Below are 16,248 nucleotides of genomic sequence, written 5' to 3'. Positions count from 1 at the left end.
ACCAATATTTTGGTACCGGTACCGGTATTTCGATACTTTTCTAAATAAAGGGGACCACAAAAAATGGCATTATTGGCTTTATTTTAACAATCTTAGGGTACATTAAACATCAGTTTCTTAGTGCAATTGAAGAACAATTTTGTCCTTAAATAAAATAGTGAACATACTAGACAACTTGTCTTTTAGTAGTAAGTAAGCAAACAAAGGATACTAATTAGTCTGCTGCATACTTGCCAACCCTCCCGAATTTTCCGGGAGACTTCCGAAATTCAGCGCCTCTCCCGAAAACCTCCCGGGGCAAATATTCTCCCGAAAATCTCCCGATTTTCAGACAGAGCTGGAGGCCACGCCCCCTCCAGCTCCATGCGGACCTGAGTGAGGACAGCCTTTTTTCACGACGGGAGGACAACAAGGTGACAAGAACTAAATCATCCAGACTAGAGACAAATTGTAATATTATGTTTATCTTACCTAAAAATAAATATATTTATTAATTAAAAAAAAAAAAAAAAAAAAAAATGTTTTACTATATTTTGCTAAAAACATCAAAATTAATTGTATTTTTTTTGTATTTTTTCTGACTCCTTATTACATCCAACATATTTGAAATAATTAATTTTATATTATCATAATAATTCATTTAAAATGACCATATTTAATTATTAAAAATAATTGCTTGTTTATCAACAACTTTAGCATTTTATTCATTACATTTTGAAGCTCTCAGAAGCCAAGTTATGTTATATTCCTTAAGATTTATTTATGCAAGTTTGAAGTATAAATTATCCAAACACAGTTTTGTTTCCATATTTTCAGGATGTGTATATATATATATATATATATATATATATATATATATATATATGTATGTATGTATGTATGTATGTATGTATGAAATACTTGACTTGGTGAATTCTAGCTGTCAATATACTCCCCCCCTCTTAACCACGCCCCCAACCACGCCCCAACCCACCCCGACCACGCCCCCCACCCTCCACCCCCCCACCTCCCGAAATCGGAGCTCTCAAGGTTGGCAAGTATGGTGTGCTGACATGGGCAGTAACATATTGTGTCAATCCCCATTCTATTATTTTGTCAAAATTATAAATTACAAGCTGTAAAAATTGATTATTAATCTACTTCTTCATTTACTGTTAATATCTGCTTATTTTGCGTTTCAACCCGTTCTATCTACACTTCTGTTAAAATGTAATAATCACTTATTCTTCTGTTGTTTGATACTTTACATTAGATTTGGATGATACCACAAATTTAGGTATCGATCCGATACCAAGTAGTTACAGGGTCATACATTGGTCATAATTTAAGTTCTCATGAGACGTATTTCCTAAGTTTATGAATATAATATGAATTAAAAAAAGAAGAAAGATTTTGTGACGATAAAAAATTTTGATGTAACCATAGTAGTATCGACTTCAGGATTTCAGGTGTACATCCACCCATGGCATTTGTTTACTTACCTGCCAACTACTCTGGTTTTCCCGTAATTAGTACGGTTTTCATCAACCTATTCCGGGTTACGGTTGCAGTGATAAAAAATACGGTTTTTCATTCATTAAAAAAAATTTTTTTTTTTAAATGCGCGAGGCTATTTATAGCACCGCTGCCAAGCACGAGGCACCTGTTGCCATTGTTTCCAAACGAGCGAACGATCATGGAATCAGCCGGAGAAAAATCGCAAACGAGTCTTAAACCGAAAAGAAAACTGCAGTCATTCCGTGAAGAATATTCAAAAGCCTATCCGGGAATAATTATCCGTTCCAAAAAGGGTGAAAACTACGCGAATTGCACCTTGTGCAGACAAGATTTTTCGATCGGACACGGAGGAATTAGCGATGTAAAAGACCACGTTAGGAAAAAAGAACACAAGTCTAATGCCGTTGCTAGCGATACAAGTGGAAAACTTGCAACGTTTTTTGGATTTTAGCCACAAAAAGGTAATGACACCAATGTTATCTATTGGAATTGTTTAGTACTGTTAAAAGTGTTTATACTATTTATGCTTTCAAGTCCAAGTTGAAGAAATCTTGTTAAATGTTGACAGCATAACTACCAAAATACAGAAGTATGTCCTTAATATTTTTGCAGCGCTATTTCTGTTGAAAAGTTAAAATGATTACATTAGAGATGTGATGTGCCACTTTTCAAGTGTCTGATGGCTTAAATTAATTTTCATTATTTTTTCATATTTTGAATTCTTTTGAAAGGCTTACAAAAAAACTACATTTGAATTGTAATTCCATGCTATTGACAGGACTATTAATTTTAATGAAGTTAGCTTACCATGTTTACAGTATGATAATTGTGATAGAAATGTGAATTTTAGGCACAGAATATTTTTTACAATTGAACAAGGCAGTAGATTATACAAGCTTGGACAGAAAGTTAATAATGACACCAATTTTTTTTTTAATGGAATTGTTTAGTACTGTTTTACCATTTGTTTACTGTAAAAAGTGTTTATACTGTTTATACTTTCAATTAACAAATTGAAGTCTTGTGAAAGGTTGACAGGATAACTGGCATTAACTGTCAAAATGATTTCAAACTATTGAAGTTAGCTTACAGAATAAACATGTCAATCAACCCATATGATTTTTGCTGTAATATTTTTGTTTTGAAAAGTCACTGTGACTGATAGAAAAGTGATGGTTTTAGCAACATTTTAACCTGTCTGAATGCTAATAATCATTTTGCGTCGGGGGGCGAAGCCTGAACCCCCCACCAGGACTTTGTCCTGGACCTACCGGGGCCTGCGGACCCTGGACCCTGGCTACTAGGTTTTTCTGATTTCAAAAGTTGGCAGGTATGTGTTTACATTGTGACATCGGTGAGCTATCGTATCCTCCTACGGTGTGGAGTGAAGCATGTTTAGCTATTCCTCGTCCTGCAGCGATGATACTTGTAAAAAACTCACTTTATTTAATTAGTGATTTAGAAGTAGCTAAAACACTGCCGATTGCGGATGGACATTAGCCGCTAACTAGCTAGCCATGTTTTAAAGCACCTCTTACTGTGGGCCTTTCAGTGTTATAACTTCACCTTTATCGTTAGTTTTTAAGCCAAAATGCGTGCATTCTCCCTTTTCTGTCTGTTAATGATTGTGCGCTGCCGAACATGCTCCTCTGCTCGTAAAACCAGCAATGTCAAACAGAGTATAGTACCGTTCTTGATTCATTAGTACCGCGATACTATACTAGTACCGGTATACCGTACAGCCCAGTCAGGACTAGACAGAACAAATTTAAACACATCCAACACAGCATGTGCAGCTTCTCAAAAAAATTTTTATGGATAAATGTTTGTCGTTTGGAAGTTTGTGGTTTCATACCTGCAGCTTGTGTGATGGTAAGCTGACTCACATGGTAGGCTGCTAACAGACAGGACATATGTTTAATGGTTTGTTTCTCTGATTCCTATGGTTGGAGGGCAGGATAATGTTAATCTCTCAAGCGGCGCGTTTACAATATATTAACTTTTTATTGCTTAAAAGGCACAACCTTCTTAGCAACACTACTTCCCCTGACGGTAAAATGCTCGTAACTCAAAGTATGCTTGCAACTTTGAAGCATAACAAAAAGCTGAGGGACAGCCCATATCTCAAATTACTCGTAAGTAGAGATGTCCGACAATATCGGACTGCCGATATTATGCTTTAAAATGTAATATCGGAAATTATCGGTATCAGTTTCAAAAAGTAAAATTTATGACTTTTTAAAACGCCGCTGTGTACACGGATGTAGGGAGAAGTACAGAGCGCCAATAAACCTTAAAAGCACTGCCTTTGCTGCCGGCCCAAACACATAATATCTACGGCTTTTCACACACACAAGTGAATGCAAGGCATACTTGGTCATACAGGTCACACTGAGGGTGGCCGTATAAACAACTTAAACACTGTTACAAATATGCGCCACACTGTGAACCCACACCAAACAAGAATGACAAACACATTTCGGGAGAACATCCGCACCGTAACACAACATAAACACAACAGAACAAATACCCAGAACCCCTTGCAGCACTAACTCTTCCGGAACGCTACAATATACACCCCCCCCCCCCCCCAACCCCGTCCACCTCAACCTCCTCATGCTCTCTCAGGGAGAGCATGTCCCAAATTCCAAGCTGCTGTTTTGAGGCATGTTAAAAAAAATAATGCACTTTGTGACTTCAATAATAAAAATATGGCAGTGCCATGTTGGCATTTTTTTCCATAACTTGAGTTGATTTATTTTGGAAAACCTTGTTACATTGTTTAATGCATCCAGCGGGGCATCACAACAAAATTAGGCATAATAATGTGTTAATTCCACAACTGTATATATCGGTATCGGTTGATATCAGAATCGGTATTTAATAGTTGGACAATATTGGAATATCGGATATTGGCAAAAAAAGCCATTATCGGACATCTCCACTCGTAAATTAAGGTACTTTTAAGTTGAGGTACCACTATCTGCTTAATAACATTCACCCCCAAAAAATCTGTGATTGAATGAACTTGAAAATTTCTATGCCACATCAATGTGGAATGCGCTCCCAACAGGTATAAAAGAAAGTGCATCTCTATCCTCCTTCAAAACCGCAATAAAAGTTCACCTCCAGGCAGCTACAACCCTAAACTAACACCCTCCCTGGATTGTTAATAATCAAATGTAAACAATCAAATGCAGATACTTTTTCTTATGCCTTCTGATTTCTCTCTCTCTCTCTCTCTCTCTCTCTCTCTCTCTCTCTCTCACTCTCTCTCTCTCTCGCTGTCCATATCCTACCAAGTCAGACCTACACTGTTCCAATATCCATTTCTCTGTTCTCAATTGTTGATGACTGATGATAACAACCAAACCTAACCCCCCCCCCCCCCCTCCACACCCGGATTGTAAATAATGTAAATAATTCAATGTGATTATCTTGTGTGATGACTGTATTATGATGATAGTATATATCTGATAGTATATATCTGTATCATGAATCAATTTAAGTGGACCCCGACTTAAACAAGTTGAAAAACTTATTCGGGTGTTACCATTTAGTGGTCAATTGTACAGAATATGTACTTCACTGTGCAACCTACTAATAAATAAAAGTCTCAACCGTCTCAATATGGTAGGTGACTTGAAATTTCTCACACCGCTCAACACGCTTTACAAAACACCCACTGGAGCTGTAAGGTTTTTTCCCAAAGCATTTTTCAGGCTTTTTCTAATTGTTGTTGTTTCTTCTCTGAAATGTCTTAGCTGTTACTTCCTGTCCCTGACTGCCTGGCATTATCATGTACAGCTGCGTGAGGAGCATGGGTACGACTGCCAGCGCAGCGCCGCCGCCCGTCACGTCGCTGCTTGAGAGTGTCTACCGCAACGGGACGATGGCCGACAGCCAGCAGTCCCTCAGCGCCAGCCCCTTTCAGACGGTCAACGTCCACAACAACAAGGCCAAGTCCATTATCACCAACAAGGTGGCACCTGTCGTCATCACGTAAGTCCCTCCCCGAATCTGCGTTCTCTCAATTGGGTGTAAATCCTCTTTGATCAACCCCCGCTCTGCCTTTCCCTTGCGATGTTTGCTCCTGTTATCATCTCATTTGTCAGTGCGGGCTTTGTCAACAGGCCCGGATAATTCAATTGACCTATCTTTATCTCACCTCGCTGATTTCTTGTGGCATCCTCGCAGGTATAATTGCAAGCAGGAGTTTCAGATTCACGATGACATCCTCAAGAGCAACTACAAAGTCGGGCGGATATCGGATGCCATGCCTGAGCACTACCTGGTGCAGGTACAATACGCCGGACCACACACACACACACACACACACACACACACACACGAGTAAAGACTTAACACCGCGCCGTCGCCGAATTACTCGTCTCGCCTTCCTCAAATCGCAGTATGCTGCTGGAACATTGTCATGCGCTGTTTTATGAGCCGGGGGTGAGAGAGGGAGCCATTCTAGCGGGAACGTTGTCACCCTTTTATTGGGGCTTTGATGTGTTACGTCACTTCCATAGCACCACCGCCACGCAGACAAATCACTTTTTTGCAGCTTGTGTAAAATCAAAGTAAAACGTATTTTTCAAACCTGCTATGCTAACACTCCTCACTGTTCACTATTAAAAAATTGCCTTATCACTCAGTGGCCTTGTGGTTAGAGTGTCCGCCCTGAGATCGGTAGGTCGTGCGTTCAAACCCCGGCCAAGTCATACCAAAGACTATAAAAAAATGGTACCCATTACCTCCCTGCTTGGAACTCAGCATCAAGGGTTGGAATTGGGGGTTAAATCACCAAAAATGATTCCCGGGCGTGGCCACTGCTGCTGCTCACTGCTCCCCTCACCTCCCAGGGGGTGATCAAGGGTGATGGGTCAAATGCAGAGAATCATTTTGCCACATGTAATGTGCGTGTGACAATCATTGGTACTTTAACTTAACTTATTTTCTCATCTTTAAAGTGGGGTTGTCAAGTTAATCAATCAATCAAAATGTTCTCTCTGGTACCGGTCCGTGGATCGATTAGTACCGGGCCACACAAGAAATAATAAAAAAAATAATAATAAAAAAATAATATATATATATTTTATTTATTTATTTATTTATTTTTTAAATGTATTAAATCAACATAAAAAACACAAGATACACTTACAATTAGTGCACCAACCCAAAAATCTTCCCTCCCCCATGTACATTCATTCACACTCATTCGCACAAAAGGGTTGTTTCTTTCTGTTATTAATATTTCTGGTTCCTACATTATATATCAATATAGATCAATACAGTCTGCAGGGATACAGTCCGTAAGCACACATGATTGTATTATTTTATGAAAAAAACCCCAAAAAAACCCTGCACCAAACGACACGACAGCCAGCGACACGGGAGAAAGCGAGGACGAATTCGGCGATCGCCTTCTAACCAACGATTGGTATGTGTTTGTTTGGCATTAAAGGAAACTAACAACTATGAACTAGGTTTACAGCATATGAAATACATTTGGCAACAACATGCACTTTGAGAGTGCAGACAGCCCATTTCAGGCACGCTAAGAACATATATTTTTCCACGATTTCAGCACTCAGGTTAACCATACCTAAATAGACACAAAATACTGCATTACACAAGACTACCCGAATGTACTCGAATGATTGAAAAAAAAAAAAGTTTTTAAGCTAAATTATTGGTAAACACAGTGTATGTATAATAATTTACGTAAAACCGCGAGTAATGAATAAAGTTTTCATCAATTAATATATTCTGTAGACATACCCTCATCCGCTCTCTTTTCCTGAAAGCTGATCTGTCCAGTTTTGGAGTTGATGTCAGCATCTGCTTTGAGTGTCGCAGGATATCCACACATTCTTGCCATCTCTGTCGTAGCATAGCTCTTTCGTCGGTAAAGTGTGCGAAACAAACGACTGACCATTTCGTCGGCTTTCCCCACAGCCTCGTATTTTGAACACATTTCGTCCAATTTCTTGCCACTTTCGCATCTTTGGGCCACTGGTGCAACTTGAATCCGTCCCTGTTCGCGTTGTTACACCCTCCGACAACACACCGACGAAAGTGAGAAAATGGCGGATTGCTTCCTGATGTGACGTCACAACGTGACGTCATCGCTCCGAGAGCGAATAATAGAAAGGCGTTTAATTCGCCAAAATTCACCCATTTAGAGTTCGGAGATCGGTTAAAAAAATATATGGTCTTTTTTCTGCAACATCAAGGTATATATTGACGCTTACATAGGTCTGGTGATAATGTTCCCCTTTAAGGCCTTGAATTGCATTAAAAGGCACTGAATCCCAATGTCCAGGGGCAATAAGAAATGTAATGCGGTGAAATCACACATACTAATAGCTAATCACAAGTCGGCGATTAAAGGCAGGCAGCAGTTAACAGAGCCACATTTCTTTGGCGTGACCAACAAAGCAACGTCTGCTGACGCCACCACAACTGGCAGCTGCTACAGAAAAATGAACTCTTAGATTTAACAGTCTTGTGAGCCACTTCTAATTTACTAGAGCGTAACAGTTAATAACTATTCAAGACTAGACAGTTGTAAGCTTTTGACTATACATAATAACTATCTACAGTAGGACATGGGCATTACATTTATTTAAAGTGACATTAAAAGGCATTAAAAAGCATTAAATCACACACATGGCACACTGACAATGCTTAACATATTAACAATCTACAAGGTTAATATAGTCTGCTTCTCTTTCTTCCCCTCCATTTATCTGCTTTCTTTTGTATTTCAAGTTATCATTACATTCTGTATATGTATTGTTGCATTTGAACTAGGGATGTCCGATAATATCGGACTGCCGATATTATCGGCCGATAAATGCTTTAAAATGTAATATCGGAAATTATCGGTATCGGTTTCAAAAAGTAATTTTTTGTTGTTGTTTTTTTTGTTTTTTTTTGTTTTTTGTTTTTTTGTCCTGTACAGCTGCTCAGGCAAATCATATAGTTGATGTAGATGCCCATATTGGCTGTTCAGATTGAGCCCAGTTTATAATTTCCTGTTATACAGTATGCCAGGCAGCCTTGCACTAAAGGAGGACTGTTATTGTTTACTTTATTACTCTAGTATACTCTGGACTGAAGCTGCGTGCCTTCATTGTTTTTGTAGCTGTTGTTTTGAGGCATGTTTAAAAAAATAAAAAAATAATGCATTTTGTGAAAGTCAAAGTATAGTATTTCCCATAGTAGTAGGTATCAGGATTATCTCATGGAGAGCATGTCCCAAATTCCAAGCTGCTGTTTTGAGGCATGTTAAAAAAAAAAAAGCACTTTGTGACTTCAATAATAAAAATGGCAGTGCCATGTTGGCATTTTTTTCCATAACTTGAGTTGATTTATTTTGGAAAACCTTGTTACATTGTTTAATGCAGTGGTTCTCAAATGGGGGTACGCGTACCCCTGGGGGTACTTGAAGGTATGCCAAGGGGTACGTGAGATTTGTTTTTAAATATTCTAAAAATAGCAACAATTCAAAAATCCTTTATAAATATATTTATTGAATAATACTTCAACAAAATATGAATGTAAGTTCATAAACTGAACATCAAATCAAGTAGGCTATTCCATTCTTTACCATAAACCCAGAGTTTCCCCCATGCCATGATGGTTTGACACTCACTAAAATGTCTGTCAAAAAGAACTGTGAAAAGAAATGCAATAATGCAATATTCAGTGTTGACAGATAGATTTTTTGTGGACTTGTTCCATAAATATTGATGTAAAGATTTATTTTTTTGTGAAAAAGTGTTTAGACTTAAGTTCATGAATCCAGATGGATCTCTATTACAATCCCCAAAGAGGGCACTTTAAGTTGATGATTACTTCTATGTGTAGAAATCTTTATTTATAATTGAATCACTTGTTTATTTTTCAACAAGTTTTTAGTTATTTTTATATCTTTTTTTCCAAATAGTTCAAGAAAGACCACTACAAATGAGCAATATTTTGCACTGTTATACAATTTAATAAATCAGAAACTGATGACATAGTGCTGTATTTTACTTCTTTATCTCTTTTTTTCAACCAAAAATGCTTTGCTCTGATTAGGGGATACTTGAATTAAAAAAAATGTTCACAGGGGGTACATCACTGAAAAGAAGTTGAGAACCACTGGTTTAATGCATCCAGCGGGGCATCACAACAAAATTAGGCATAATAATGTGTTAATTCCACGACTGTATATATCGGTATCGGTTGATATCGGAATCGGTAATAAAGAGTTGGACAATATCGGATATCGGCAAAAAAGCCATTATCAGACATCTCTAATTTGAACAATTGTATTGTTGATAATAGAGGTAATTATTGTTATGATTCATTATCAATAGTTCTATTTCTATTGGTATGTGTATTGCTCCATTTGTAGTGTAATATTGTACATTGTCATTTCTGTGTTAGTATTTATTTCACTAACTGCTTCTTTGCTATCACTTTTACCATCATATTTGTACATATCCTTGTTGTTATTGTTATTGTTGTGTTTGCTGTCTTATCCCCCTTTTGTCCCCACAATTTCCCCCTCTGTCTTCCTTTTTTTCTCTTTCTATCCCCTCCATTAAGTTTACCAAATAATAATATAAATCAATTTAATAAAGTCAAATACAAATAAGGCAACAATAAGAAGTATCCCTCACTTCTCTTTTGTAAAGTAAATGTGTACAGCAGATATGGGCAACTATATGATTTGCCTGAGAAGCTGGACAGGACAAAAAACAAAAAAAAAGCATTAAATTAGATTTTCTGATACCTGCAGAAACCCTGTTGAAAGTCTCTTGCTTGATTCCCCGCCGCCCTCTAAATTACCTAAATATTGGACTTTAGGGTCATTTAATATGATCAAAAAACTCCCTTTTTACTACTGCATTTTTGTGCCATCATTGGGGGAAAAAGTGAAGAGAAAAGCACAATATTTAACACGCTTCTTACCCTGCAATTACGTTAGAACATAAGTACATATTCCACTCACTAAAAAGTAGTGAAGAAAAAGCCACAGTGTCGACTGACTAAATGCTGCGGGGTAGCTAGGAAGCCACTAGAGGGCAGCAGGAACTTAACCATGATCGTCTTTCACCTGCCTTTCTAGGGCGAGTACTTCATGGTGCAAGATGTGTACAGCAAAGCGGACGTCCTCAATACCACCAGCACCTGCGGGGCGCCCAACTTCCGCCAAGTCAAGGGGTCCTACCCGCTGTACGGGATGGGTCAGCCCAGCCTGAATGGTTTCAAGCAGGTTCTGAAGAGGCTCCAAGGGCAAGGGCACCAGGTAACAGCCATGTTTGGAGTCATTTGTAACTGTCGAGCTATGAAGTCGCTGATGGTTTTCTTTTGTTTCCCAGGAGATCATTTTCTTCTGCGTGCGGGAGGAGCCGGTGGTCTTCCTGCGCAAGGGCGACGACTTCGCCCCTTACACTCCCAGGAGGAAGGAAAACCTCCATGAGAACCTTCACGGCCTGGAAAAAGAGGAGCAGGTGGAAAACCTGGAGCTCACCATCAGGAAGGAGGTGACAAACACACCACCTGCTATTCTAGTGTTGTCCCTAGGGATGTCCGATAATGGCTTTTTGCCAATATCCGATATTCCGATATTGTCCAACTCTTTAATTACCGATACCGATATCAACCGATATATACAGTCGTGGAATCAACACATTATTATGCCTAATTTGGACAACCAGGTATGGTGAAGATAAGGTACTTTTTTTAAATAATAATAAAATAAGATAAATAAATTAAAAACATTCTCTTGAATAAAAAAGAAAGTAAAACAATATAAAAACAGTTACATAGAAACTAGTCATTAATGAAAATTAGTAAAATTAACTGTTAAAGGTTAGTACTATTAGTGGACCAGCAGCACGCACAATCATGTGTGCTTACGGACTGTATCCCTGCAGACTGTATTGATATATATTGATATATAATGTAGGAACCAGAATATTAATAACAGAAAGAAACAACCCTTTTGTGTGAATGAGTGTAAATGGGGGAGGGAGTTTTTTTTGGGTTGGTGCACTATTTGTAAGTGTATTTTGTGTTTTTTTTTTATGTTGATTTAATAAAAAAAACAAAAAAAAAACAAACAAACAAAAAAAACGATACCGATAATAAAAAAAACACGATACCGATAATTTCTGATATTACATTTTAACGCATTTATCCCTAGTTGTCCCAATACCAATATTTTGGTACCGGTACCAAAATGTATTTCGATACTTTTTGATACTTTTCTAAATAAAGGGGACCACAAAAAATTGCATTATTGGCTTTATTTTAACCAAAAAATCTTAATGTGCATTAAACATATGTTTCTTATTGCAAGTTTGTCCTTAAATAAAATTGTGAATAATACAAGACAACTTGTCTTTTATTAGTAAGTAAGCAAATAAAGGCTCCTAATTAGTCTGCTGACATATGCAGTAACATATTGTGTCATTTTCCATTCTATTATTTTGTCAACATTATTAAGGACAAGTGGTAGAAAATTAATTTTTAATCTACTTGTTCATTTACTGTTAATATCTGCCTACTTTCTCTTTTAACATGTTCTATCTACACTTCTGTTAAAATGTAATAATCACTTATTCTTCTGTTGTTTGATACTTAACACTAGTTTTGGATGATACTACAAATTTGGGTATCAATCCGATACCAAGTCGTTACGGGATCATACATTGGTCATATTCAAAGTCCTCATGTGTCCAGGGACATATTTCCTGAGTACGTATATAAACATAGTATGAACTTGGAAAAAAACGGAAAAATATTTTGTGATGCTAAAAAGTAGTATAGACTAGATACTAGGGCTGTGAATCTTTGGGTGTCCCACGATTCGATTCAAAATCGATTTTTTTTTTAATTCAAAACGATTCTCGATTCAAAAACGAAAAAAAAAATATATATATATATATATTTTTTCCCGATTCAAAACGATTCTCTATTCATTCAATACATAGGATCTCAGCAGGATCTACCCCAGTCTGCTGACATGCAAGCAGAGTAGTAGATTTTTGTAAAAAGCTTTTATAATTGTAAAGGACAATGTTTTATCAACTGATTGCAATAATGTACATTTGTTTGAACTATTAAATGAACCAAAAATATGACTTATTCTATCTTTGTGGGAAATATTGGACACAGTGTGTTGTCAAGTCTATGAGATGCGATGCAAGTGTAAGCCACTGTGACACTATTGTTCTTTTTATTTATTTTTTATAGATGTCTAATGATAATGTCAATGAGGGATTTTTAATCACTGCTATGTTGAAATTGTAACTAATATTGATACTGTTGTTGATAATATTCATTTTTGTTTCACTACTTTTGGATTGTTCTGTGTCGTGTTTGTGTCTCCTCTCAATTGCTCTGTTTATTGCAGTTCTGAGTGTTGCTGGGTCGGGTTTGGTTTTGGAATTGGATTGCATTGTTATGGTATTGCTGTGTATTGTTTTGTTGGATTGATTAATTAAAAAAAAAAAAAAGTTAATAAATAATAAAAATTAAAATAAATCTATTTTTTTAAAATGAGAATCGATTCTGAATCGCACAACGTGAGAATCGCGATTCGAATTCGAATCGATTTTTTCCCACACCCCTACTAGATACACTCTTGTACTTGGTATCATTACAGTGGATGTTAGGTGTAGATCCACCAATGGCGTTTGTTAACATTCAGGTACGGTGTGTTGTGAAGCATGTTTAGCTATTCCTCGTCCTGCAGGGATGATACTTGTAAGAAACGTACTTTATTTGTCGCCATGGAGGCGAGGATTAGTGATTTAGAAGTAGCTACAACACTGCAAACTGCGGATGGACTTTAGCCGCTAGCTAGCTAGCCATGTCTTAAAGCACCTCTTCCTGAGGGCTTTTCAGTGTTATAACTTCACCTTTATCGTTAGTTTTTAAGCCAAAATGCGTCCGTTCTCCCTTTTCTATCTACACACATTGTCTACTTGTAAGTACTCCGTGATTGTGCGTTGCCGAACATGCTCCTCTGCTTGTAAACCAGGAATGTCACGACGTGACGACGACGGGGGCGCGCCGTGGGGGACCGGTACTTTTTAGAGACAGTATAGTACGGAAATGATTCATTAGTATCGCGGCACTATACTAATACCGGTATACCGTACAACCCTATGCTATTCGTTTCAAATTGTTTTCTACATATCCTATTATTGAGTGGATAAGATAGTTTTTTTAAATCCACAGCTCTATGACTTTTCCAAACTCAACGACAACGTCTTCTACGTCTACAACGACATCGAGTATCTGAAGGACGAGCCGCAGAAAACGGTCATCTCGTGCGAGGAGGACATCCACGTGACCGAGGAGGTTTACAAGAGGCCCGTGTTCACCATGCCGGCCTACAGGTGGTCCACATTGTTCCTCTGTGTCTGTGAATATGCTTGCACATTACATTATAAACCCCATTTGTCATGCTTTTTACTTCAGGTATTATAGATTACCACTACCAGTAGAGGGCGCCCCACTGGAAGAAGACATTGATGCTTTTGTAAACATACTCAGGGTAAGTCCCCCAGTCCTTATTTGGTGTTGTTATAATTAGAGATGTCCGATAATATCGGACTGCCGATATTATCGGACGATAAATGCTTTAAAATGTAATATCGGAAATTATCGGTATCGGTTTCTATCCATCCATCCATCCATCTTCTTCCGCTTATCCGAGGTTGGGTCGCGGGGGCAGCAGCCTAAGCAGGGAAGCCCAGACTTCCCTCTCCCCAGCCACTTCGTCCAGCTCTTCCCGGGGGATCCCGAGGCGTTCCCAGGCCAGCCGGGAGACATAGTCTTCCCAACGTGTCCTGGGTCTTCCCCGTGGCCTCCTACCGGTCGGACGTGCCCTAAACACCTCCTTAGGGAGGCGATCGGGTGGCATCCTGACCAGATGCCCGAACCACCTCATCTGGCTCCTCTCGATGTGGAGGAGCAGCGGCTTTACTTTAAGCTCCCCTCGGATGACAGAGCTTCTCACCCTAACTCTAAGGGAGAGCCCCGCCACCCGGCGGAGGAAACTCATTTCGGCCGCTTGTACCCGTGATCTTGTCCTTTCGGTCATAACCCAAAGCTCATGACCATAGGTGAGGATGGGAACGTAGATCGACCGGGAAGTTGAGAGCTTTGCCTTCCGGCTCAGCTCCTACTTCACCACAACGGGTGAAGAAGGTATCGGTTTCAAAAAGTAAAATTTGTGACTTTTTAAAATGCCGCTGTACGGAGTGGTACACGGACGTAGGGAGAAGTACAGAGCGCCAATTAACCTTAAAGGCACTGCCTTTGCGTGCCGGCCAAATCACACATTATCTATTGCTTTTCACACACACAAGTGAATGCAAGCCATACTTGGTCAACAGCCATACAGGTCACACTGAGGGTGGCCGTATAAACAACTTTAACACTGTTACAAATATGCGCCACACTGTGAACCCACACCAAACAAGAATGACAAACACATTTCGGGAGAACATCTGCACCGTAACACAACATAAACACAACAGAACAAATACCCAGAACCTCTTGCAGCACTAACTCTTCTGGGACGCTACAATATACACCCCCCACCCCCTACCCCGGGTATCGGAATCGGTAATTAAGAGTTGGACAATATTGGAATATCGGATATCGGCAAAAAAGCCATTATCGGACATCTCTAGTTATAATTAATACTTGGAATATTCTAGCGCAGACCTAGCCAAAATACAGCCAGCGGGCTGCGTACGGCTCGTTAAGATTTTCAATCCGGCCCACTGGACGGTTCCAGATCATTGTTTTAGACCAGGGGTGTCCAAGTTATGGCCCGCCGGCGTCTTCAGTTTGGCCCACGAGACGCACAGAGTTTGATTAGGAATTCGGTCCACGGGGTGTTCTGAATATCTGACAAACTTATTGCTGCGAATTTGCCGCTATATTGTGGACGACGTGAGTACATCAGGTATAAAACCATGAATGGTGCTTATAGGGCAGGCCTGGGCAAATTAAGGCCCGGGGGCCACATGCGGCCCATTAAGCTTTTCAATCTGGCCCGTCGGACATTCCCAAATAATTTTATTCGATCTTTAAGATGGAAACTGTGGCTGCCATTATGATGTGCAGTGATGTTTTCAAATGACCATAAGTCTTGAACTATACAAAGTATTTCAATGGTTGGAATCTGCGCTTTTGCATGATATATTAGTTACTATGGTAATCGAATTAGTTACTATGGTAATCTAATGATGTAATCTAAGTCACAGCAGCACATGTGGAATTATGTACTTAACAAAAAAAGGTGAAATAACTGAAAACATGTGTTATAATCTAGTTTCTTCAAAATAGCCACCTGTTGCTCTGATTACTGCTCTGCACACTCTTGGCATTCTCTCGATGAGCTTCAAGAGGTAGTCACCTGAAAGGGTTTTCACTTCGCAGGTGTGCCTTATCAGAGTTGATTAGTGGAATTTCTTACTTTATCAATGGGGTTGGGACCATTAGTTGTGTTGTGAATGAGGTGTGTCCAAACTTTTGGCCTGTACTGTATACCTTGTGAAATGAGATATTGGTAAATGTTTATTTACCTTAATTGTTTCCAAAAGGTGCCCGTGTAACGTTTATACGTCCGGTTGAAGGCACAAAACAGGAAGTACTTTTTTTAACCCGTAGCACTTGCAGTGAGCAAACTTTTCCCAAAAGATGGAGCGTTGGAAAAACGTAGGG

At 38.8% G+C, this 16,248-nt stretch overlaps 1 protein-coding gene across 5 annotated transcripts in view; it reads left to right on the top strand.

Annotated features, from left to right (window-relative positions):
- pald1a (phosphatase domain containing paladin 1a) overlaps positions 1-16,248 on the top strand; it is a 191,840-nt gene that overhangs the window by 45,340 nt on the left and 130,252 nt on the right. For 3 of the 5 annotated variants that reach the window (XM_061966580.2, XM_061966579.2, XM_061966576.2), the window contains exons 2-7: positions 5,305-5,499; positions 5,695-5,797; positions 10,625-10,804; positions 10,878-11,042; positions 13,747-13,907; positions 13,990-14,065. In XM_061966580.2, coding sequence (XP_061822564.2) covers positions 5,318-5,499; positions 5,695-5,797; positions 10,625-10,804; positions 10,878-11,042; positions 13,747-13,907; positions 13,990-14,065 — 867 coding nt within the window. In that variant the 5' untranslated portion in view covers positions 5,305-5,317. Of the gene's footprint in view, positions 1-5,261; positions 5,500-5,694; positions 5,798-10,624; positions 10,805-10,877; positions 11,043-13,746; positions 13,908-13,989; positions 14,066-16,248 lie in introns of all 5 variants that reach the window. The other 2 variants (XM_061966578.2, XM_061966577.2) reach the window with 1 other exon arrangement.

The sequence above is a fragment of the Nerophis lumbriciformis genome, linkage group LG11 (assembly GCF_033978685.3).
Source record: "Nerophis lumbriciformis linkage group LG11, RoL_Nlum_v2.1, whole genome shotgun sequence".
Taxonomy (NCBI): Eukaryota; Metazoa; Chordata; class Actinopteri; order Syngnathiformes; family Syngnathidae; genus Nerophis; species Nerophis lumbriciformis.
This window is presented reverse-complemented; position numbering and strand designations above follow the sequence as displayed.